Below are 26,364 nucleotides of genomic sequence, written 5' to 3' on the forward strand. Positions count from 1 at the left end.
TACAGTATGTGGACAAACATTAGAGAATCCTGGGATATAGTGGATCTTAAGCTGGCGGATCAGGCACCTGTGGGTCGTCCACGGGAGACGCTTCATACCAGTGCCTCCGAAATGTTCCTCCCCCCACGTCTGACCTGGACACGGCCCGTTTGATCCGTCTCCAGATCTCACAGTCAACAGATGAGCTCTGCTTCTATACAGAAGATTATTAACAACGATGAACGGTGTGTTTTTCTTAGATCTTAAGGCTGCATTTGTTCAAAATAACAGTAAAAGCAGAAATACCGTGAAATATATTTTTAAAATGTCATTTATTCCAGTGATGCAAAGCTGAATTTTGTCTTCTGCCACACATGATCCTTCAGAAATCATTCTAATATGCTGATTTGGAAGACACTTATCAATGTTGAAAACAGTTTTTTCAGGATTCTTAGTTGAATACTGAGTTCAAAAGAACAGCATACTTGTATATAAAGTAAATTGTATTTATTTTAAGTCATAAATGTCTTTGCTGTCACTTTTGTACAATTTAATGCATCCTTGCTGAATTAAAAATATTCTTCTTTAAAAAAAAAAAGTACTGACTCCAAACTTTTGACCTGTAATCTACATATATTCTGTATTAATATAATTATTTTTTGAGGTGTGCCATTCACACTCAGGTCCAACAGGTTCATATACTAGATTTTTATATACCTCCTCCTTTCCATCTTCAAGTATTTTTGTGGCTACACGCATGACCTGACATTAGCAACTCTCATTTGACTTGTTTTTGCAATGCTGTTTTTATGATTATTCCTCCAACCATTTCCAGAAGGGGAACTCCACATAGGCGAGGTAAACCAATCCAACAAGGGAAGCCTTTCTTTTAAAGGATCCCTAAATCTTGAACGTAATTCTATTCCCACAAACTCTCTGTCCCGTATCATTGCCGGGCGTCCCTGCGGTAAGGACATGATTGTAAATAATTACGTGCATTACATGCCGTTACACTCGGTTGTTATTTCATATACAGCACAGAGAATTGTAAACCGGCTGTTTGTCGTAAATTCACTAAGAAGCGAGATAAAAAGTTACAGATGGAACTTCATGATCTCGAAGGGGGGTTGCTCCATAAATCAAACATCACAAAGTGATTGAAATAGAATGTGTATTGTTGTAAATGGTAGCAGAGAGACTCTTTAAAGAGGAAGGGATGGAGATGATCGCTTGCACTGGTGAGATCATATTGGATCGATTACTGTGAAGATAAAATGACACCATAACCAACATGCAGTAGATGCCTCTGTTTGTCAGCATCATTAAATCAGGCCGAGGTAGGCAACATAAAGATCAATGGTCAGTCTATATGGGTGACTCTCAGTAAACCTGTCGAGAACATATCTGGGTCATATTTCATCCCAAAATCAAAAGAAAAATCAAAGATAAATGAACTGGGGTTGGATTGTGACGTTTTCATGGCAATGACTGATGAAGTAAACGTAAAGCTCATAATAAGCCGACAAAGAATTCAGTGGCTTTAGAGTTTGTATTCGGAGATTTCATCACATAAAAGAAAAAATGTGCATACATCAAAATGTCTTTTGATATAGACTCATTGTTGGTGCATGATAACATCCTTCCTCGAAGAGAGGATGTTTGTAGCATGAGGGCGGAAGCGTTTGGCAATCGCTGTCCTTGATCCTCTTTCTGAGTAACCCTCCATTTTCATACTTTGCCAAGCACCTGTCGGCAGGTATGAACGAGAGAGGCGTTTTACCTGTTGCTGCAAGACCAGTGTTGGGGGTAACTCATTACAAGTAACTTGAGTTATGTAATCAGATTACTTTTTCAAGTAACTAAAGTAACGCATTACTTTTAAAATTTACAGTTACTTTTTCAAATAAGTAACACAAGTTACTTTGTTTTTCCATTTATTGACTGACAGTTCTAGTGCAGAGATGTTGTGTGTAAACATGATGGTTATTGTAGTTCTAGACTAAATGTGAGCGTGCATTTACTCATCTCACTTGCGCAACAAAAAGATTCAATATTCCTCAAAATGAATAAAATCAGTGAAATGCAAAATCAGAATACTATGCAAACCTCCAATAACTAAATATGTTAAATAAAACATACTTTTTTATGCATTTAATCTCTGAATTTGCTTTTCCTTCAGCCTGAGGCTTATTATTTCACTTTTGGTGTGAAAGGGTCTTTACATTTGCCCAAAAATATAACTTTTTTGTTATAAAAAACCAAGCCCAGCCCAGGTGAAAAAAAGAAATCCAAAAGTAGCTAACATAACGCATTACTTTTCTAAAATAGTAACTAAGTAACGCAATTAGTTACTTTTTATGGGAGTAACGCAATATTGTAATGCATTACTTTTCAAAATAACTTTCCCCAACACTGTGCAAGACTCCCAAACAGGCCGTTTACCTCCCATGACCAGCCTCATCCTGTGCTCTTCCTCTCAAGCATGCATTAAAAATGATATGTCGCTTATAATTATGACCGCCGCTAGCATAGCTAGCGAAAGCGGTCATATAGGGATTGTCAAAGTTTTTTTTTTTTTTTTTTTTGTCATCTACTGAATTTTTCGTCAATGATACCAGGGACACTGAAACACCGGGGAACATGAAATTTGGTGGGCATGTAGCCCCACTAGACTTTTACGGAAAAATTTCGTTTGGTCCCCGGGGGCCACTCCCCCCCCCCCCCGCGCTGGGCCCCCCCAAACCCAAAAAATGCCGTTTTTCCTAAATAACTACCTGAACCGTGGCACAGAGGATGAAGAAATTTTTATGGTATGTTGGTCTTAAGGGCCCACATCAACCTAGCCCATAATCACTCATTTGTGATTTGTGCCCCTTCCCATAAAAAATGAAAATGCAATATTATTCTGCTTTAATCGCCCCTATCTTCAGTTGAGATGTTCAGAACTGCACCATATTTCATGTGTATGATTAACTTGACATCCTCTGGGGGTATGCTAAGTTTCATCCATGGGGGGGGTATAAAATAAATTAATTTATGTGCACATTTAGTGACTGTACACTCATCGGCCTGTAGATGGTGCTGTTGAGCGAAGGGTTGCTGGTTCAGGATGATACTGTCACACACACACATGCAGGAATACAAACAAACGCAAGCATGCACACACACTGACATCCACACGCACAGACACACACATGCGCACACACATGTACGCACGCATACATACACGCACAGACACACACACACACACACACACACACACACAGACACACACATACACATACACAACACACACACACACACACACACACACACACACACACACACACACACACACACACACACACACACACACACACATACACACACACACACAGACAGACATGCACATACTACTACTTTTTTTAGGTATCAGCCATATACCTGATTTACCAATACTCAATGTGTTATGCTTGGGCAGTATACTAATGAGGTGGGTGGGACATGTTTCATGCCATGTTAGATCACATCCTGAGAGTCTACGCTTTCAGAAAATATATAGTTTATATAGTTGAATCAGTTTTCTCTTCATGGTACAGACCAAAATGTATTATGTGTAGTGTCTAAATTATGTGTAGTATTATGTGGATGTTAAGTGTCTAAACTAATGACTTTTGATATAAAACTTAAATAGTAATGGCAAATAATTACAAAACTCTAAATTATCCATGATCCACAGGAATACTCCAGACAGTCTTTTAAAATATACAACTTATATATACATAAACACGCAATACAGCCAAATTGCTCCACGTCATTTATTTTTGTGGAAAGCCAGTGCAGGCTTGAGTGGCGGTCATATTTTGTACCGCCATGCGGTACATCTAGTTATATAAGCAACACATAATTATATTATAATTATAATAAATAAATAATCAGAATACACAGCTACTTTTGAATGGTTGTCAATGGAGAAATATCTATTTCTGCTGAAGCTAACCACCCCCTGGAAGCCACACAGCAATTAGCCACAGCTAATTATGGTCCTCTCTGTGACCTCTTCCACCTTCCAGCTAACAGACTTCAAGAGGAATACCACAGTCATGGGACATTTCTGTTTCAACAGATACATTTCTGTGAGTAATCAAAAAAACATTCTCAACATAAGCAGCTTGATCACAATCAACACCACTTACCCATGTAAATACCCCATGTACCCAGTTAGTTTACCATGGGAGGGTAAACAAATGATACACTTATAATACACACTCTCTGGATGTGTGCTTTAGAAGAAGATTCAGGCATATTAAATTCTATTTCTGACTTATATACTGTCTCTCACACACACACACACACATACACACACACACGTGTTTTTTTTTTTTTTTTTGGTCCTGTAAATCTTTTTGCATCCACCACCACACACATGTACAGTAATATCTACAGTGTCAGAATCTGTAGGGCTCATGTTACAGGCCACAGAATTCCTGCTTCATTCGGGCTCTTAGGACAAGTGGGAATTTAGTTCTGTCAAGAGACTTTGTCTTTAACTGACATCTGACAACACATGGCACAAAAATAGTCTTTTGGGAATACCGGATAAGGAAACAACTTGCTAAAATCAAGGTGGTCTATAACACCTGGAAAAAGCTTTCTGTTAGCAGGATTCTCATTCATCTCGAAGGCAATGAAGTACCATTTAAAAGTTTGGAATCTTTTACTTAGATTTATTTTTTTATGTTTTTGAAAAGTCTCTTATGCTCACCAAGCTGTATTTATTTGATCAAAAACATTAAAACAGTTATATTGTGAAAAAGAAGAATTTTAAATGACTTTTTAACGTTTTCTATTTGATTTTTAAAATGCTATTTATTCCTGTGATCAAAGCTGAATTCAGCATCATTACTCCAGTCTTCAGGGTCACATGATCCTTCAGAAATCATTCTAATGCTGATTTGTTGCTCAAGAAACATTTCTTATTATCATCAATGCTGAAAACAGTCATGCTGCTTAATATCTTTGTGGAAACTGTGATACTTGTATAGGATTCTCTGAGTTCTCTAAGTGGTAGTTCTTATGTCCATGGCAAACACTATAAGAACAAATGCTTTGAAACAAATGCTTTGACAGCAGAAATATTTGGTTAATGCCACTTTAAGACCTAATGCACAGAGCTAAACATGTGTTGTCTTTCTCTACTGTTTACATTCACTTAAGCCATAAACGACTATGTGTACTAGGATATTCGCCGAGATGGACATTAATGTGAATTTGTCCATTAAATCACAAGAAGAGCTCAGTTGAGTATTTGCTCACTATCTGAGACGTTAACTGTCCCAAGCGTCGTGGCCAAACACCATTTCATATACTTGCCAACTCTGATTATTACTCGCTTTTGCAGTTTGAGGAGTGTTAATTTTAGGCCCTGTTGGAACGTGTTCAGATAATGATGTCTTAACTGGAGGCAGTTAATTAGTCAGCCAGTGGTATGTTAATCTTTCTATCTGCAGAAAGCAAGTTGATATCTCAAGCTTTGCGGATGCAGCGAGAGGTGATATGCTGGAGATACATTCCTCTGCTGATATGAGACGTGTTTTGAGGTTTCTGTAACACAACAATCAAGGTTTGGTTGGGTAGCTGGTCTCAGATCAGTGCACGATGAAGTGTTGAGAGTGAGATGCTTAGCATATCAAGCCACACTCACGTCACGAAGCGTTAGCAGACGAGAGAGTTGCTGACTTCAGAACAGGCTAATCTTCTCATCCAACAAGTCTTATCACTAACACTAGACAGCAAATGGTAGATGGAGAGAGTGAAAGAATGAAAGAAACATAGAAGAGCCAGAGCTAGCAAACATGCCACAGGGGGTTGTATTTTCCAGGCATTTGCTCACAAGATCTACAGAGATTAATGATAAAGTCAAGGATCTCGGGTTTTACTTTTCGTGTGTTCTCACTTGGGGAATATGTCTTTGAGCCAAAGTGAGGAAACTCCAACATGAGAAGAAATGTGTTGTGAGTAGACCTTTCAAAAACATTTTCATTTTTCCATTCTGCTAATCCCATGTTATTACAGAAATCCTTTGTTCTTACAGAAATCATGTCCATCACCTCTAATGCTAATGCTAAATAATCTCCTTAATGGTAACTTGTTATAATAACTTATAACAATAGCGAAAACATAAGTTATGAAAATCTTTAGGCTTTTTTGCGTGCTTTATTGAAAATGTAGCTGTCAGTGAATTCATTGCAATTAGGGATGCAACAATACTGAAGTTCTGTCTGACACCAATACGACAATAATTATTTTCATGTTATGGCCATTGACTGATTAAAAAGGCAATAATAAAAATGATTGGTAGTCAATTCTATACTATTTTGTTAAAATATAAAATAAAATGAATATTTATCAAATAAAAAATAAAACAGTACAAAGTAAAATCAATTGTTTTAAATGAAAAGCCAATTTAATATTTTAATGTCTAGTATTAAAAATCTATATATTGCATATATAATGAATCTAAGATATGCATTTGCTAAAATCACATTTAACAGTGCTACAGAATTATCATTGTTTTTAAAGATAAACTCTGTGTGTGCTGTTAGTTGGTGGCAAAGGCAATCTAAAATTCAAATAGAGGAAATGAACAATTAAATATCCAATAGCTGCTTTCTAATACATCGGAAAATATCAGGCAATAACTGATATGGTACATATATATGGTGCATCCTTAAATGAATACATTTTACATGTTTACATGTTAAGGACTACACAACTACATTTAAGCAAAGAAACTACTTAGCAAACACTTAACTCAACTTAACTTAACTTAACTTAACTTAACTTAACTTAACTTAACTTAACTTAACTTAACTTAACTTAACTTAACTTAACTTAACTTAACTTAACATGGCAAAAACTCGCTGCAGCAATACAAGCACTAGTCTTTACTTGTTTTTTTTTAGGTTGGATGTGGATTAATCTGGGTCAGAGTTAGAGGCCAAAAGTAATGTGGGGAATTTGTGAAATCTCTCAGCTTCGTTATTTGTTATTTATTTCAGTTTCTGGCTCCTTTGAAAGCTGCAGCTGTTGTCAGACTAACCTCTGGAAGAATAACCGGAGCCCTGCTGGCAGCACTGCACTAATGACCCACTGTGTGCGTGTCTAAATGCCTGTTGCTCCGCATGTTTGCGCATACAAATGTTTATTTTTGTGCCTCACACACACACACAGAGTCAAAGAAACACACAAGGGGTCAGAGGTCAGATGGCTAATGTATCTTCCATGTGGCATCAGAACGGGAATTGAAATATTCCAGGCTATGTCTGTGTGGAATTCTGGATGAAAGAGGGGCAACATTGCCGGGATGCTTCCCATGTTGCTCTGCTCTGACTTGTTTGGGCATCTGTTGTGCTCTGATTATGGAAAAAAAGACATGCAGATAAACATCAGTGCAGATAGAGAAAGACTAAAAGTGGCGTATCAGACGAGCAAAGGCAAAATCTCCTCTGTCTTAGACCACCACTGAGGGAACCCACAGCAGGAGGTCCACATACACCCACAGAGCAACTTTTCTGTGTAGAAATAGACACTATTAAATGTAAATAGACAGAGCAGCCAACTGCTGACGCAAGTATTTCAATTAACAACCAAAGAGCAAACATGCTAAAGCTAACCGTTTCAACCACAGTCACAGCTTGTTTGAACATTCAAAAAGTCAACCACGGGTGTAATGCAAGGATATTTACGAGTCATTAGGCAGACTATATATAGTCTAAATGTCCTGTACGTGTTTTAGGGTGAGTTCTTGTGTAACTTTCGCAACTTCAGGTTCTTTTTTAGGAAAATAAGGGACATATACATTTGAGATTGATGCCTGCAGCTAAACAAACTGCCTGACTGGATTAAGTGCTGAAAGGCATTTCAGATGCAATCACCAATCACTTTTAGGCCCAATTACATTGCATTTGTTTAAAAAAAAAATATTTTTTTGATGTCGTACTTAAGTGTTAATTTAGCTTCTACCTCTCTACACTAGAGAATTAAATCAATGTATATAAATAGTTCAAGATGAACAAAGCAGTCTTAATATTGTTAATTAAAACTAGTAAAATTGTTATATATATAAAAAAAATTAAAATGCTGAAATACTAAAATGACTAAAACTGTAACCGAAATAAAAAAGGATATAGAATATATATATATATATATATATATATATATATATAACTAATCAAAATGCTAATATATATGAAAATATAACAATTAAAGCTAATCCAAAATATTAATAAATACTAGAATACTATATCAATTATAATAAAATACCACTGGAACAGATTTAAAGTTCATCTTTTAAGTGCTTATTATTTTAGACATTTTAATTGGTTAATATTAGCACCCTCAAACAAAGGTGAAACTTGTCTATCGTGCCTTGTTTTCCACTCTAATCTGTCATTTTTAACATTTAAACTCTAACAGACAAAACAGATTCTAGCTGTTTAGGTGCAAGATGCTAAAATATAACACACTTCTGATTTAATACGGAACAAATTTATTTTCCCGCACTCAATATATATATTTTTTTGTTTGATTATGTAGTGCTGACTACTTTACATTGTGGATGCAGCATCAACCAAATATTTTCTTTGTAATTTGCCATTGCAGTGATGCACATAGTCAGCCATGATTAAAGGGTTAGTTCACCCAAAAATGAAAATTCTGTCAGTAATTACTCTCCCTCATGTTTTTCCAACCCCGTAAGACTTTCGTTCATCTTCTGAACACAAATTAAGATATTTTTGATGAAATCTGAGAGCTGGATCACTCCTCCTGCAGGCTTATGGACACTATAACTTGCTGGCCCAGAAAATGTATTAAAGACATTGTTAATATAGTCCAAGTGACTCCAGTGGCTCAATCTTAAGTTTATAAAGCGACGAGAATACTTTTGTGCCACTATTAAATTCACTATTTTTGTGTCACTATTGGGCGATGCTGGTCATGTGTGTGATACGTGGTGACGTGAAACACAGACGCGCTACACAAAAACACTACGTGAAAAGACTCGAGGCCCAGAAAGAAGGAAATGAAAAGTGGAATAAAATCGTTATTTATGTTTGTTTTTGCGCACAAAAAGTATTCTCGTCGCTTTATAAACTTAAGATTGAGCCACTGGAGTCACTTGGACTATATTAACAATGTCTTTAATACATTTTCTGGGCCTTTCTTGCTGTCCATAAGCCTGTGGAGGATTTCATCAAAAATATCTTAATTTGTGTTCAGAAGATGAACGAGAGTCTTACGGGGTTGGAACAACATGAGGTTGAGTAATTACTGACAGAATTTTCATTTTTGGGTGAAATAACCCTTTAACTTATTCCACATGCAACCCGGTGAAAAAAAAGTTAACCCGGTGTAAAATAAAACAGCTTTTTATCAGACTACTGATATGACTCTTCATCTCATTAGAGCGTTTATGATTTTAAACAACTGTCTATTTCTTTCTTTATTATAATAAGGGGAAAATGAAACTTTATAAATGGGATGATTCTGCACTAAAACAAATGCTTGGGAACTCAATCAGTGTGCATATGCATTTAAAGTAAGTGTTTGTGTGAGTGTGCATTTGCAGTCACCCAGCTGCCTGATAGCATATCGGGATGCGAATGTGTGATGATTAGAGCGTGGATCTTATCTTATGCACAGGGGCACGATTCTGCTTTTGTTCCGCGCCAGACCCCCTTCTCGCCCACCTGGGCTAGGCTGGACCTCCTGCTGCTTGGACGACCGCCACGTGTTAGCCTTCACTGGTTTGGAACCGCTGCGGCATCTCTGGTTTAAACTGAGGAAGCGAGGGTGGGGATATACTTTCTTTCATATCTCAAAGCACTAAGACAGAATTACGCACCAAGCCAGCACACACACTAAAGCCACATCTCCACATGATCAAACAGATGACTGATTGCAGGCCTCAGGGGAAAGAGAGAAAGGGGGGATGAAGAATGAAATGGGTGGTGGTTTTCCAAAGAGGCTCTGCACCTCAATGACATCAAATCTGTGTGTAGAGTAGAGTGTGTGACAAAGAAGGCAGCGAGACAAAAAAATGGTTTTGATTAGAGAGCTGTTTGTGGTTTTGGGTGCATGGGTGTGTTAGATTGGAACCTGCCGCCATTATAGACAGCAATGTGAAGGGAAAATCCAGAAAGTCAGCAGAAAAAGGAGAGAGAGAGAGAGAGATTATGTCCATAAATGTGTGTGGAAACCAAACGGATCCTGTGGGGGGCGACGTAACCACGTCTTGGGAATATAATGTAACACTTCTCTTCTTCTTTAATGAATGGTTAAAGGTAAAGGTGTAATTTGGCACCATTAGTGATACCAAACAAAATTCCTAAAATGATGCTTGTTTTTAAACAGGTTTCCCAAACAGTCCGTCTCTCATTGGTTGGACAAACAAAATCCGTGCTATTGGTTGAGTCAATGTTGCATTTTTAGGCTGGTCTGTGTGTTTTAACTAAAAGAACAATGTTTTGAAAGCACCAGAGACACTTCTCAGGGGTTTTAATTTGGTTTGGCATAGTATTGGGATAGAAGAACGTATCCTAATGTATTTTATTACCTGTAACTATTAAGATTTGTTTTGCCTAAGCAGTGAAATAACAATAAACTCTGTATTCATGCCATCTCTCATTACTAGCAAAACCAGTGGTGATCCTCATGAAACATGAACTGTACTGACCGTTACCTTTAATTCTGAAATTCAGCTATTATTTCCTCAAATAAACTTGAAATGTGAAGAACTAAGTTTGTGCAGCTTGCCTGGCAATTAGACACTGGATTTTATCATCACAGCAAACCACAAGTGGTGAAACGCAGCAACATGGTCTGGCGCTCCTCAGGGTTATGTCCGCAGTCCAACTCTGTTCTCACTCATCACTTCTTAACTGAAACAAACACATTACTAAATGAATGATTGAATGACACAGCAGTCACAAACAGTTATGAGGCTGCACAGATGGCTTAACAAAAATGCATATTCAGAATATGAATTTAATTCTTAGTTCTTGCAGCAGTTCATATGTGAAAATATTTCAGGTTTTGTAGGTTACAGATTTAAATGACCTAACCTAGTCCACTAAAACACTCTAATCCACCCCATGCACTTCCAAATCCGAACATATAAGTGAACTCTTGAACTTGTTCTCAGGAACATAATACAGAATCCAAATCACGCAGGTCATAAACACTTCAGCATGCATTGGCTGACGCATTGAAACCCAAAGTGCCAGTTTCAGGGGGTTTTCATCAGAACACCATGAGATTTATACACATATTTTACTACTTATAAACCTCACATGCATTAAATAAATGTAATATCTTATAATAGTAGAGATATTATTTAGAGCTGATATTTTATCTAGGGTCATATAGCATGTCATATATTAACAGATTTATTTTGTTGGATTATACTTCCACTGTGTTATCTCTACTGTATTGCATTTCAAAACAGTGGCTGGCAGAGTCAAGATAGAATTGCAACATACTGTACATAAAACGGCATATATAAAAAACGTGTCTTCTTGGATGGCACAGTGCCATTGCTTTTTAACACCTACTATACCCATATTATATGCGTGTATGAGGTAAAGTGAGAAAAGATTTAAAATGACAGAGTTTATGCAGGAAACCATTGCATCTGTCAAAATTAAATATATAAACGTGTGTGTGGGTTTGATTAACACATTTATGTTTAATTTAATGTTGTGGGCATGTTTCTCAACTTGCTGGCTTTGACTGTGCCCTTTTGCACCTTACCCTGCTCCCCAGAGGGTTAATGCTGGGAGGTTACAAGTTCCCTCCTCTTTTCTCTCTCTCTCTCCCTCTTAGATTCTCGCTCCGCTCTCTCAACTGAGTAACCCAAAGACAGACTCTTACAAGCACCACACAGGTTTAACATCACCAAAGAGAGCACAGAATCAACAGGGGACATATTTTCAAGCACTATCAAGAAAGGAGATCTTGCAAACTCAGTCAAGGAGTCCTACCATGAATGGAAAACTTCATGTTTGAAGATGAAACGTATCAAAAGTGGATTAAATTAATCTGCATATCTGGCAATATCTTATCTGAAACGCTCTCATTGACGTGTGACTATACAGGAGAGGAGCATTTCCAGATTTTTGTCCTTTATTTTTAAGTGATTTGGAGCGTATAAGTACCTGATCATGGCTGGGGTGAGAATTATTCACCTGTTGAAGACAATTTGGATGGTATTTCTCGTGCAAGGTTAGTTAATTTGTTGTTTTATACTCTCTTTTTCTCTGTCCTTTGATTTGAAGCAAATGGTTCTACCTATTTCAGGACACTATTCAAAATGCTAAAAGGTGCATGATGACACTTCTGATATATGAACTTTTGAATTGTATGCACTCAATATTTTCATCCATCTCTTTTGGTGCCCATAGAACCAAAATTGTTTTTTACATTGTCATGCCACTAAAAAACTTTTTCAAGTAATACAAAGAGCTTTTTATTCTCTGGTTCTTTAGAAAACAATCTGTTGCTTTGAAGCAGTGGTTCTCAATCCTGGTCATTTTGAATGTCTCCCTTATCTGACACACCCAATTCAGGTATTGGAGCCTCTACTAATGAGCTGATGATATAAATCAGTTAAATAAGTGAGACATCCAAAATGCGCAGAGCTGCAGGACTTCAGAACCAGGACTGAATGACTGTTGTAAATAAACCAAATATGATAATCTCAGCCTACACCGCGACGGCATTAATCTAATTAATCTAAAAAACACCACAGAGCAATTTAAGAACAGTAAATAGCCAAAAGGATTCTGTAACAAAAGTGTTCTTTGCTGAACCTGAAGAACCTTCTTTTTTTTTGTTTTGTTATCATAGTACAGCCTATATTTATCATTAATCACAGATCCAAGCAGGCAAAACAGTCATTATAGATCAGAAACATATGATTAAATGATATGGCACATCTAAATTAATGAATGTTATTATGGTATTAATGTTAATGCAAATAAATAATAATGCAAATTATGAGAATCTTAAGTATAAGCTTAAAGCTTAAGAATGACTTCTTGTTAATGTGTGAAAGTATGAGAGCTGCCAAGCAAAACACCTTCATTATCGAGACCAACAAGTCTGAGCATTTTCTTACTGTATCAAGAAAGTTTTTTACAGGTTGGATTTCACAAGTGTAATTAGGATCTAAAGGATGACAAAGAGCTCTCAAGATAAGTTAAAGTTTTGGGGTTTAATTAACCTTAATAAAACCCATGACGAAACTAAACTTGAATTGGCAAACTTCATATAATGGAAGAAAAACAAAACAAGGTTTTTCGGCTTTTTTAAAAACTCTCTGGTGGTTTAACTTGCCAAGTCTGCTGTAAAGCTTGCTGTGTTTCTAAAATGCAACTCATGCTTACTGAACTAATACTGCATTGGTCATTCTTTGCTGTTGATATCCTTTGTGCATGTGTACAAAAGTCTAGAAAATGCTTCTATTTTGCATGCAAAAGTGTTCATTACAAATGATTTAATCAGAATAAGAGTTTCAGCGAAAGGTTAAATTGTAAAATGTTGAATATCAGACTTTTAAAGGCCTCATTCTTAAAAAAAGTTCTTTACGGCACCTTCCATTCATCGTTGTGGTCTAGAAGGTTCTTTGGAGATGGAAAACGTTATTGATGTTACATTTATAGGTTCTTCAGATCATTCTGGTTTCTGGCTTCTTCAAAGCACTGTGATGGTATTTGAATAAAAGTTTGTTTCAGTAAATTTAAAAGGTTCTCCAATGGCATAAGGTTATAATTTTCATTTTTTAAGAGTGCACAAGTAACAGAAATTTGGCTTGTTCTCCGGGAAAATGAGTCAGTCAGGTGGAGTTTAAAGAGGTCTTAATATAAATGGCAAAGAGTTTGGCACGGCTCTTTTCACCTGTCAGTCTGCGTCACGGGCCATGGGCCCCCGTTTTTGATCCAGACTCTTTTAAAGTTAGCAGGGGTGTAGAGGAGGCCATTGTTTCCCGTGAAAGCAGATCACAGCGATGGAACTAATGCCACCATTAAAATAATGATTAGAGTAACAGGCCAACGCCATTGACGACCCCTTCTGTTCGTATGCCATTTAGGAGCTGTTTTTCTTCTACGCTTTCGTTCCTTTCAGTCAGGGATGGTTAGGGTGATGAAGAAAGCAATAGGCTTCTGTTCTCCTGCAGGCTGCCTATACAGAACAACAGAGAGAGAGAGAGTGAAAGACTGGCGCAATTACACCCGCCCCTCAGTAACTCATGGCAGTTACCCATGACCTCGGAGCTCAGCATGTGTTCATTTATGTGCCTGTACTTACTTGGCCTTTTTTCATCAAACAGCTGAATTAGATCTGCGGAAATGATTAATATCATGCCCATATGCTTGAATATTCTTCTAAAACAGATACTAAACGCAATTTGGTATATTGTAGTTGGCTGTGACACTGTCTGCTTTGATTTAAAGGGGGACATTATGTAACACAAGGTGATTTTCAAAAACATATGCCTCAATATTGATAAAGCACGAAGGTTTTCCAGTGTTACACGGAATCAACACCATAAATCTTTCAGCTGCTCTGCATCCATTCCACCTTTTTTTAAAAATATGTCTGCTTTAAAATGCATGAGTAATATTCATAAGCAGAAGACATGAGAGAAAGCCTGTCAGCCATTTAAAAGGAGGCCCAGTACTTGTCAGAGAGAGAAAACCATCAATCAGCTGTAGGAGTGAAAGATCAGACCAGTTACTAACTGACTGTCACGTTAACTGATGTGGAATGTGGTCAGCAATGGGTTGGATTATATGATCGATAAAATGCAAAAATATTACATAATATAACCCCATTTGTATATGATATTCAATACCATTCAAAAGTTTGGAGTCATCATACATATATTTTTTATTTTTATTCCGCAGCGATGCTTTAAATTGATGAAAAATAAAAGACAGAGACTGGTGCTGAAAATCCAGGAATAAATTTCATTTTAAAAATATATTTAAATAGGACACAATTATTGTAAATTGTAATAATATTTCATTATATGACTGTTTTACTTATATTACAAATACATGAAGCCTTTGTGTGCATAAGAGACGTCTTTCAAAAACATTTAAAAATCATACCGACCCCAAACATTTTAACAGTAGTGTATAAAATCACCTTTATATATATTGATAGTTAAAAAAAAGATTTTCAAATACATGTCAAAGTGAGTCTTTGCATGTATTATTGAATATCACTGAAAACGGTTATTTTTTTTTATTTTAATTGGGATGGGATGTGGCATGACATACTTAAGTTAGTGTAACATAATCCCACTTGTGTTCAGTTAAGAACAGCGAAAGTTGTGTTAGGCAGATTAAGTTCAGAATTTAGTATGGTTAACTCCATTTGTGCCATAATGTGCCTTTAATGCTCAATCACCCTAACTAATAACTAAAACTAGTTGTTTTTGGTTAGGTTAGCAATATGTTAATATGTTTTTTTAAATAATTAATGTTAAGTTACTCAAGAGTTCTGCCAGTTAGTCACTATCACAGTGATGTTGAGTTAATCTTCGGGTTACTTAGTTTGGTGGAGAAACTTTCTCATAATCCCTTATCTAAATAAAAACAATTCCTGGATAAGGCAGGTTTAATGTTCATGAAAAGACAACAGTGCTGCAGAATTACAAGGAAGTTGAATGAGGAGAAGGATTCTGGGGGGGAAAACATGTACACCCACCCACTATAGACGACCTCTGAACTGCTCTGTACATAAATCTTATTCACACTCACATGCACACATCAATAGACAAACATATATTCTCCTACCCTTTTCATAAACATATGCACGTGAACATAAGCGTGCACACACCTTTGTTGGCCCTAGCACACATATGCATGCACACACATGCAGACTTTACTTTCAATGTGAAACTTTACCTTTCTGTAACTGTACAGCATCAGACAAAAATAGTGTGACAGAGGGAGAGAGAGAGAGAGAGAGAGGAAGAGAGGAATCTGAGCTCTATCCAAAGTAAATGAAGTGTAAATGGGAGTTTTTTCATCAGGGAGCAGTTATCAAAGCAGGGGTGGGTGGGAGAAAGAGGCGGCGGGCGGCACAAAGGCATTTCATGCATACTAGGACAGTGATGATATCAGATGGTGATACTCTGGTAATCTGATATATGGATCTGAATCGTTACTATTCATATTGTATACAGTACGATCCAAATGTATAAGATCATTTAAACCTGGAAATAAAATAATTTTTTAGGATTTAAAAAATGTAAATTAAAGACCTAAGACAAAACAAGAATGGAATTGTAGTACAGATGACAATGAAGATCTTCTCGTTAATGTGTGTCCAATGTGCTGTACTGTTTTAAGTCTGTCACTTAGCTCTATACCTATATAGTCTATCTACAGTATAGCTATAGACGTTTTTAGTCCCTGGAATCACGTGTTATTTTGTTTTAAATGTTTTATTGAACTAATGATAACAACTGAAATTGTGTCTTTCACCTCCCCTTTTTCATGCACAGCATCTTAAATAGGCAAAGGCAAATGGCAGGAGGAATAGTGCTAGAGAGGAAGGGTTATTTTATTTTTGGCCACTCTTCAGTAATGACGCATTGGGGTGAGTGAGAGAGAGGCTGCCCAAATTGAAATGACAAATAAAAACAAATACATGAAACCAGTCGGAGGTACTTTTGCTAGCCTCGCTTCTTCTATAAATCAATGTCTCCAGTGTGTGTATGTCCGGGGGTGTTGAATGGTTGGAATATTAGGAAAGGTAGTTTACTTTGGCTCACACTAAAGGGAATTGCCTGTGAGCAAAGAGACCACACACATTCTACCACAGCGCCCTCTGCTGGTCAACATGATGAACTGCCGCTTTGTCTGGGACAGGCTTCTGTGCCATTATTCACTTGGAGATAAAAAGATAAGAGAGATAAGAGACTGAGAGAGAGTGTGTGCGATTAAGAGATTAAGATTATGAGGTTAAAAGATATGATCTTCTCTACACTGAGTCTACACTGCTCCCATTTTGATAAAAACAGTATTGCGCAGACAACCAATCATAAACTAAACTGCCTCATTAATATTCATGAGCTTTGAACATGATCTGAGAGAGCAGCAGTTAAAGGGTTAGATGTTCAGACAAAAATGAAAATTCTGCCATTATTTACTCGCCTCGTTCCAAAACCCATTACACATTAGTTCATCTTTGGAACACAAATGAAGATATTTTAATAAAATCTGAGAGCTTTCTGTCCCTCCATTGACAGCCTACGCAACTACCACTTTTAAGCCCCAGAAAGATAAAGACATCATTAAAGTAATCCGTGTGACTCAAGTGGTTTAACCCCATTTTTATGAACAATGAGTGCTTTGTTTGCGCAATGAATGCTTTGAATGCAATTCTTGCATTAACAACAAGTATGTGACATATGGTGCTCTCATGAACAGGCATGCGTCCCATTGTGAACGCGTGTTGGAGATTCATTTTTTGCCTATTCTAATAGCCTGTTCTAGAAACTTAAAATATGACTACCTGTCCAATAGTAAAGTATTACAATTTTAAATATGCTTTAAAATAGCTTTGGAAATGACCCTGGATAAACAATTTCAAGTGTGAAAAGTCCAGAAGCGATCTAAACTGTGTGTTTGTGATGTCCAAGTGATCTTAATACAGACAGAAACTCAACTTGATTAGAGGCTGTTGAACCATCTAAAGAACAGGCGACTGAGAGCACGTTAACTCTAACATTATATCACATTATTGTGATCATGAGTTAACAAGTCTTATTTCACATTGGAAAAACCCCCTCAAAACAACAGAGCCTGGATCCCTCCTCAACAGCATAAGGAAATAATTCCCTCCTTTAGGGAGCAAACAGCCTGACATTCTCAATAAATGCTCTGTAATTATGCAATCAGAGAAATTTTAGGGCCACGGTTAACAAATGGGAATAAAAGCTTTTGTGTTTTGTGCTTTTCAGAGAGCAGACTTGATTAGAAGTTCCATCTGATGGATTAATAAACTAGTACAAATCTCAAATTTCATATTTTACCCCAAACCCCCCCCAAAAAGCACAACTGATTTCAACACTGATAATAATAATAAATGTTTCTTAAGCAGCAAATCAGCATATTAGAATGATTTCTGAAGGATCATGTGACACTGAAGACTGTAGCAATGATGCTGAAAATTCAGCTTTGACATCACATGAATAAATTACATTTGAGTTATTTTAAATTGCAGCAATTAACTCTAATATGATTATTTCTAATCCAATAAATGCAGCCTTGGTGAGCATATGAATATTACTGTCTCAAATGTTTGAACTGTAGTGTTTATTACAATTATAATAATTAATTTAAATTTTAAAGTCATACATGGTACTTTTTTGCAGAGATTTTTAGAATTACAGACAATTCATGTGTAAAACCTCTAATTCATCACAGTATTCCCCCCTAGTTTTTGGGGAAAATGTGCTTAATTTTCATAGAAAAAAATATCACAATGCAATAATCTTAATTGTTCTAAAAACAGGATTCATTTTCTGTTGATTTTGGGGTTAAATGTGACTTGGACCTGTAATAATTATTGGACATTTGGCAGAGGAGTAAATGAGGTCCCAAATAAACTGTTTCTCTCCTCTCAGCCTTTCCTCTTTGGATGAAGTTTGATACAACGGTGCACATTTTTGAGTGTGTGTACAGGGAAGCACTTCTCAGCAAGCAACTTCCCAAAGCTCTGCCTCTGCTAATCAGGTTCACTACACCATTTATCTACAGTGTTCTTACTCAAGGACAGCTCTGTGGCGAGGCCTATGGCAAGGAGATTTACAGATCAAACAAAGATGCCCAGTGCCATGTTGACAAACTTCACTCCTCATGAGCTCGAACCATGTTTGCCTTTCTGTCTGTTAAAAAAAATTGTCAAAAATTGTTGTTTGCATTGGCCAGCGTCACATATCCCTTCCCGTTCCCTTGAAGATGGTGTCTGATTGAAGTGACAAGCCAAACCTCTGGCCTCCTGCCCTTCACCACAAATCCTGGTCAGAGCAGGATTGGGATCTATATATGGCTCTAATAGACCTCATCACGTTTCATTACACGGAAAATTACAGAAATGCAAAATCCTTCAACCACTTCCAGTTCAGCTGAATCCTGTTTATAGGCCGTAAAAGACCATGAAGTGAAAATGCTCCTCTTGGATTTTTTTTTATTGCTGGAGGTACCAAAGCTTTTTGAAGTGTCTGAGGTTTTTTACAGGCTTAATTTATTCGGAAATGTGGCTACAGAGTCATGAAAAGAGATCAGCACATTATTGCAAACTTAGACCTTCTGGAACGATTTCAGTGAAGCCCTTTGGATTTAATACATTGGCAGCTCTTACATGCAACAACAATCCACATAATCTGTTAATTAGGACTAACTTAAAACTTATGACCCAGCAAACATTTTAAAACAATATCTTTTTATTAAAAAAACAAATATAGAAACCTTTTAGGATTTAAGAATTTATATATACTCTGCTTTTTGCATGACGGCTAATTCACAACCTCAATAATGATAAGAAAAGAGAGAGTTAGCAGGTTGTCAAAACCCGACTCTTTGAAACGAAGCTTGCATGCAGGCAGATATAACAATGCAATATGATATTTTCCGTGTCTCCTCAGTTTTGTGTGTGATGGGCAGTAAGTTGTGGGAAGTGCCCACCGCCCCCCTCGTACCCCATGCCAACCTCAGCACGAGGCTGTTTTGGGAGCCACAGTGCCAGGTTCAGCTACGCCATCTACAGAATGAAGCGAGAGTCACAGCCACCATACCACCCAAACTGGAGGGCCACTGGGTGTCAAGCAGGTGAGAGGCCCCTAGAAAGACTTTTCTACTTTTAAAGTCAACATGAATTCAAATTTTACCCAAATTATGTTCCTAATACAGAATCCTGGCATCATTGTGAATGATTCATTAGTGCATGGATATGATCACTGCTGAGAAGTTGAGTAAAGCCAGCAACTTGTTCAGTAAATCTTTAAAATATATAGGTATAGGTATGGCTATACCTTGATATGTTCAATATGTTTAAAATTTAACAAATTGTACACTACCGTACAAAGGTTTGGGGTTGGTAACATTTCTTTTAAAAGTGTTGATTAAAAAAAAAAGTTTTGGTAAAAAAGTCTTATTATTTAATACAAAAAATACAGTAAAAACAGTATGATTGTGAAATATTATTCGATTTTAAAAATAAATGTTTTCTACTTTAATATATTTTAAAATGCAATTTATTCCTGTGATGCAAAGCTGAATATTCAGCATCATAACTCCAGTCTTCAGTGTCACATAATCCTTCAGAAATCATTCTAATATGATGCTTTTCTGCACAAAAACTTTATTATTATCAATGTTGTTGCACTGCTTATTTTTGTGCACTCTGTAATACATTTCTTTAATTCTTTGATGAATAGAAAGGTTAAATAAACAACATTTATTTGAAGAAGTGTCATTTTTGTAACAATGTGAAAGTCTTTACTGTCACTTTTGATGAATAAAAGTATTAATTAAAAAACAAAATCTTACTAACTCTGATTTTTTAATGGCAGTGTTGCACTTCAAGGGGACAATATGTGTATAAATGTGAAACTATCAGATGATATTGAATGTTGCAATAATCTGGCAAAACAAAGAGTTTTAAATTTTACAATAAATTCTAAAAATCAAGTCCCATCCAACATTTTGTCTCATTAAATATCCGGTTTCACTTGGAAATGCATCAGATTATGGGAGTAAAATGGTTTGCAATTGCCATATTGACTAACTTGCTGACTATATTTGTTATTTTCTTCTCAGATGTGAAGTGCGACCCGGTCCAGAATTCCTCACTCGATCCTACTCATTTTACCAAAGCCCCACACGTCTCTTCAGGGCCCTCCAGCACTACTACTCTGACAGTGATTGCCACATCCCAACCTACTCTCTTGTGATCAGGGGTAAACTGCGGCTACGCCAGGCCTCATGGATCACCCGTGGAGCCACAGAAGCAGAGCACAATCTCCATAAAGTAGGGATGGTCATTCACAGCCAGAAAGCCACTCATCATCTCGCGACCCGTCTGCCCTCGTCCTGCCTTGGGCTCAAAGCTAGAGGACACCTGGTGCCTCATCGCTTCTATGAACTCTTTAATGCCAAAGCAGAGAAAGACTGCCTGGGTGCTCTTGGGTTCTCCATGATGGAACTGGAGTTGCTGCGGGTGGAGACCCATCACCATCCTCACAGCCGGCCGGCTCAGGAGCTGTTCCTAGGGGACGTGCACACAGACTGGAACGAAAGGGTGCACCATAGGCCGACTGGTTACCAGGAGCCTCTACAGAATGCTATGGTGAGAGTTAAAGAGAAACTGAAAATCCTGTCAACATTTACTCACCCTCATGATGTTCCAAACCCATAGACTTTGGTTAATCTTTGAAAAACAAGTTGGCGCCAATGGCCTCGTGGTCAGTGCGCCGACATGTAGCGCCTTTGCGCTCGGGCGGCCCGAGTTCGAGTCCCGGCTCGTGGACCTTTCCTGATCCCATCCCCTGTCTCTCTCCCACCTCGTTTCCTGTCATCTCTCTACTGTCCTGTCACAAAAAAAGGAAAGTCACCAAAAAAAAAAAAAATCATCTTTGAAAAACAAGATATTTTTAATAGGAGAGTAACAGTACACAGACGTCACGGTTTGGTACGTACCTCGGTTTTGGGGTCATGTCTTCTTCTGCTCTTTTTCCTATTGTGGTGGTTAGCAAACAGCATTGTGTTGCATTATCCCTTCTGGATAGGAGTGTGGATTGCCTGTGACTGACTGTATTCATCGTCTGACTATATGCACCGAACCGTGACGTCCGTACCTTGACGGTTCGGGATAATACATGTACTATTTCACCCCTAATTTTTTATGAAAACTGAGAGGTTTCTGTCCCTCCATTGAAAATCCAGGTATTCAAAACTGAAAAGAACCAAAAAGGTTATAAAAGTGGCGTAAAATGAATCTATGTAAATCGAGCGGTCTTCAAATTTTTGGGTAAACTATCACTTTAAGACTAGAGTATTTTTGCTCAAAATGCTAAGGTCTGCTAAAATGTTTCAAATGATGTTCATATTCAAACTTATAGAATATCATGTTGTGCCACCAGACTAAGGTAAGAGTGCATGTTAAATATATATAACAGGACTGCATATTCGCTTAGCACTACAGTCAATGTAAACCAAGCAAAAATAAGGTTAGAAACAATCAAGAATGCAGATGCAAATGCTTATTTAGTTTCTATCTGGTACAAATGTTTAGGGGTTGGTAAGATTTTTTGATGTCTTTGAAAGAAGTCTCACTAAGGCTGCATTTACTTGACCAAAATACAGCAAAAACAGTAATAATGTAAAATATTATTACAATTTAAACTGTTTTCTATTTTAAAATATTTTAAAATGTAAGTTTTCAGCATCATCACACCAGTCTTCAGTGTCACATGATCCTTCAGAAATCATACTTATATGCTAATTTGCTGATCAAGAAACTTTTTATTATCAATGTTGAAAACGATTGTGTTGCTTTAAGATTTTTGAGGAAACCACGCTACATTTTCTCCTTGATGAATATAAAGTTCAGAAGAGCAACATTTATTTGAAATAGAAATCTTTCACAACATTATAAATGTTTTTACTGTCACTTTTGATCAATTTAATGCATTCTTGCTCAATAAATGTATTAATTCCTTAAAAAAAAATCTCACTGACACCAAACTTTTGAATCCTGTAATAATATAAATATTATAAAATTAACAAAATCCTTGTTTTCTCTCTCAGCACCACATCCACCCCTGCCCAGTGTGCGCCCTGGTATACCGAGCCTCTGAACAGCATCCACCTATTCTTCCCCCATCCCCCTCCATCCCTCTGGATCTAAACGGAAATTGGGTGAGCCAACGCTGCGAGTCCCGTCCATCCGTCCTCTTCCTTACCCGCCTTTTTGTTTTCAACGAGGAGCAACGCACTTGGGAGGGGACCTACCAACATTACTCTGACCCAATGTGCCGCCAGCCCATCTTTACATTGTTGGCATCAGGTCATTATGCGAAAGTAGGACAGTCGGTTAAAGTACGTGGGGCCATTGAGCTCGTCTTCAAGGTGACACGGGCAAAAGCGATTGTGTTTGACCGTGCGTTGTTGCGGGAATTGAGTTCAACACAAAATGGAAGATGTGGACAGGTGGGCAGGTGGGAGGTGGGTGTCGAGCAGGACATAACCTGGACGGACGGTTGCGAAGCATTGGGGATACGACTTCCGCACAAAGAGTATGAGCTGTTTAAGATGGGGGTGGATCATAAAGGGCGCCCCCTGTTGTTCAATGGGGAAAGGCCCACGGATGGATCCAGCCCGGATCGACCTGCAAAAAGGCCAACATCCTTTCAGACACCAATGGTGCAATGCAGCACAAGGGTCAGGGTGGAGCCACGCTACAGTTCCTACAGTGATCATTCAACAGGACCCAAGACCACAAGCTCTGCTAATGCACTGCACTCTTCATTGATTCTGCTGACCGTTCTAAATGCATGGTGCTGGAATATTCATCTTTTCTAAAATGCGACGTGCCATTCACGTTGACTGTTCAAATTCTGACCCATTTATAATGGGCATAGCACAATCTAATAGACTGAAGGAGGATCGGTCAGTTCGGTGCTATAGCAAAATGCTAGCTGCAAATGCTCTGAAATATGACTTTTTTATCTAAAGAGATTTTCATAAAGCAAAAATGTACATAGAAACCTTTTAATCATATAGTACATCAACATTAATTTTAATATCTGTTATTTGGGGTGTTGTTTCATATTTTGATAAGAACTACAGATAAACGAATATCTATTCAAAGAATTATTATTCTGTAGAAATTGCATTTACCAACATTCCAGAAAGTTAACAAAGATGAACAGTTAAAGGCGAAGTACTTTAAATACTTACCAGTGTACAACCAATGGTGCGATTTTGGAGGACTATCAGTGTGACCGACCAATAGGAGGTGGGGGTATTTGGGGAACCAGTTTCAAAACAATCATTATTCTGTTTGGTGCAGAAATTACACACTTCAGCTTTAAGACATGGGAGATATAGATGGATATCCAGATTCGCATTTGTCTGGGAATGAAGAAAGAAGATTTCCCAAAATCTGGTAATATGTTTGAATTGAAGTGCGTATTTGGACTAAATTTGGCATTAACTACCCTGTATTATTTCAACATTAGGGCCTTGTGTTGACAAGGCGACGTAGCTCATTTTTGCCATCTTATACATTTTATTTAGAGTTAATCTTCCAATAATGGTGAGGGTGAACATATTTATTGCCACCATTAAAGTAATTTTGATAAGAAACACAATTTTGTTTTATTTTGAACATTGATTTTCTGTTATTTATGTTTACACACATAGTGCAAACGTATAATGTGTGACTGTATGCACGTTTAGTAAAATCTTGCACAATGGTTCAATTCACATCCAATGGTGAATACATGTATAATGCATTTGAACAGACCTGTCATATGGCTTCCACATTATGCTCACGTTCGCCAATATCTGAAGCGTAAGTTCTCAGAACTCTGCGTACAAATCTCTCCCTCTGTTTATTTGGAAGAACAGGAAGTGTTCAACTCATTCAGTCTTAGTTTAGCAGAGCGTGCGATTTTCTGTTTTTACAGAGTGGAGTGATTCCTTGTTCTGGAGGCAATCTTCAAAAAATCTGAACTGAAACTGTCAAACATTAAAGTGCATGCATGATATTGATTGTTATAGTTTTGACACGACCCTTACAAAAATGCACCATAGTAGCCATTGTTACCAAAATACCATAGAACCATAAAAAGCAATAAATAAATATTATATCTTAAAAAAAGAGATCCTGTATTTATTTATTGGTTTATATGGTTCTACATATAGCTGTAGTTACAATGCTTTTTATTGGCAACCAGTTACATTATAACATTTTATAATAGAATCCTGAGGTAAGTGCATAAGTATTAATGCATCAGTTAATATGAACGTGATTTCATGCGATTTCAAATTATTTGTTGATCCTGGAACACTCAGCTCATGTTCAAATATTGTACATGGAAAAATCATCTGTTCTTCATTTAGAAACTGATTTTCAGCAATAATGAGAACCTTTCAAGAGCATGTGCTGACTTGATGATATGATATGCTTCTGTAAAAGCCACATTATTTACAATGATTTGTGAAGAACTACACTACCCATGATCCTGAACAGACCACTAGTCAGAGAAGTCACTGTTACCATGGAAACAGCAAATACCAAGAAATTACAGAAAAAGAACTCCAACTTTCACCCAAGGTCTTTCTACAGTCTCAAACTACTTATCTTTCACTATGTATCCAAATATTTTCAAACATTATATAATTTATATATTGTACAGTGTTTTTAGTGCTTTTTAAACCATATTTCTTAATGGGTTACAAACTTTTTTCTTCTTCAATTTACACATTTTTGGGTCACATTAAAATGTTGGAATTCTTATCAAATTGGTTGTTTGGTTTATATCCTGTAACTCTATTAAAAAAGATTTCAAAATCCCTATGGAGAATGCAGAATAAGGCACTAAAAATGTTTTGCAGTCACGGTTGCGCCCCGTGAAAAATCTGCTTGTATGCAACAATGACAATCTTATTAATCAAAGATGTTCTCAACATGTGCACTTGCCAGATAACAACCAAACCCAGAGTTCAAACCTGGCAGACATGAAGGATTTGGGATAATCCTTAATTTTGCGACATTCATCTTCGCAAAGCCTTAAAGGGATAGTTCACCCAAAAATTAAAATTCTTTCATTAATCACTCACCCTCATGTTGTTCCAAACCTGTAAGACATTTCTGTCCCTCCATTGACAGCAACACAACTACCACTGTGACGCTTCAAAAAGTTCATAAAGAGATCGTAAAACTAATCCACATCGATTGAGCAGTTTAGTTCAAATTTTCTGAAAAGACTTGATCGTTTTACAATATATGATGAACAGATTGAATTTAGGCTTTTATTCACACACTGTAAACATTTATCAGCGTACATAAACAGAAGCTAACTGAACCAGCGTAACAAATGAGAATGAACCTCATTGGTTCTTGCTGAAGCTCAAACGTGCTGCGTAACACGAGAATGAACCTCACTGGTTCTCGCACATCAAGCAAACATGCTTGAGCTTCCGTTTACCACAACTGATGTGTGAGTTGATGAATGTTTATATGTGAATAAAAGCCTAAATTCAATCTCTTCATCATATAAAGCGATCAAGTCTCTTCAGAAAATTTGGATTAGTTTTA

General features: G+C 37.1%; 1 protein-coding gene across 1 annotated transcript; it reads left to right on the forward strand.

The window, feature by feature from the left end:
- The first annotated feature begins 5,745 nt into the window (after positions 1-5,745).
- On the forward strand, positions 5,746-25,565 carry apcdd1l (adenomatosis polyposis coli down-regulated 1-like). Its single transcript, XM_081381138.1, has 5 exons — positions 5,746-5,972; positions 11,845-12,243; positions 19,685-19,868; positions 20,859-21,387; positions 22,848-25,565. The coding sequence occupies exons 2-5, from the start codon at positions 12,183-12,185 to the stop codon at positions 23,619-23,621; spliced, it is 1,548 nt and encodes a 515-aa protein (XP_081237264.1). The 5' UTR covers positions 5,746-5,972; positions 11,845-12,182; the 3' UTR covers positions 23,622-25,565.
- The last annotated feature ends 799 nt before the right edge of the window (positions 25,566-26,364 follow it).

The sequence above is a fragment of the Scardinius erythrophthalmus genome, assembly GCF_964197995.2.
Source record: "Scardinius erythrophthalmus genome assembly, chromosome: 12".
NCBI classification, from domain to species: domain Eukaryota; kingdom Metazoa; phylum Chordata; class Actinopteri; order Cypriniformes; family Leuciscidae; genus Scardinius; species Scardinius erythrophthalmus.

Excerpts from the sequence above, each read along its gene's own strand:
- apcdd1l (XM_081381138.1), top strand. The coding sequence starts at position 12,183 with ATGGCTGGGGTGAGAATTATTCACCTGTTGAAGACAATTTGGATGGTA. Across the intron at positions 12,244-19,684 it reads GATGGTATTTCTCGTGCAAG|TTTTGTGTGTGATGGGCAGT; the intron begins GTTAGTTAATTT and ends GTGTCTCCTCAG. Across the intron at positions 21,388-22,847 it reads AGCCTCTACAGAATGCTATG|CACCACATCCACCCCTGCCC; the intron begins GTGAGAGTTAAA and ends TTTCTCTCTCAG.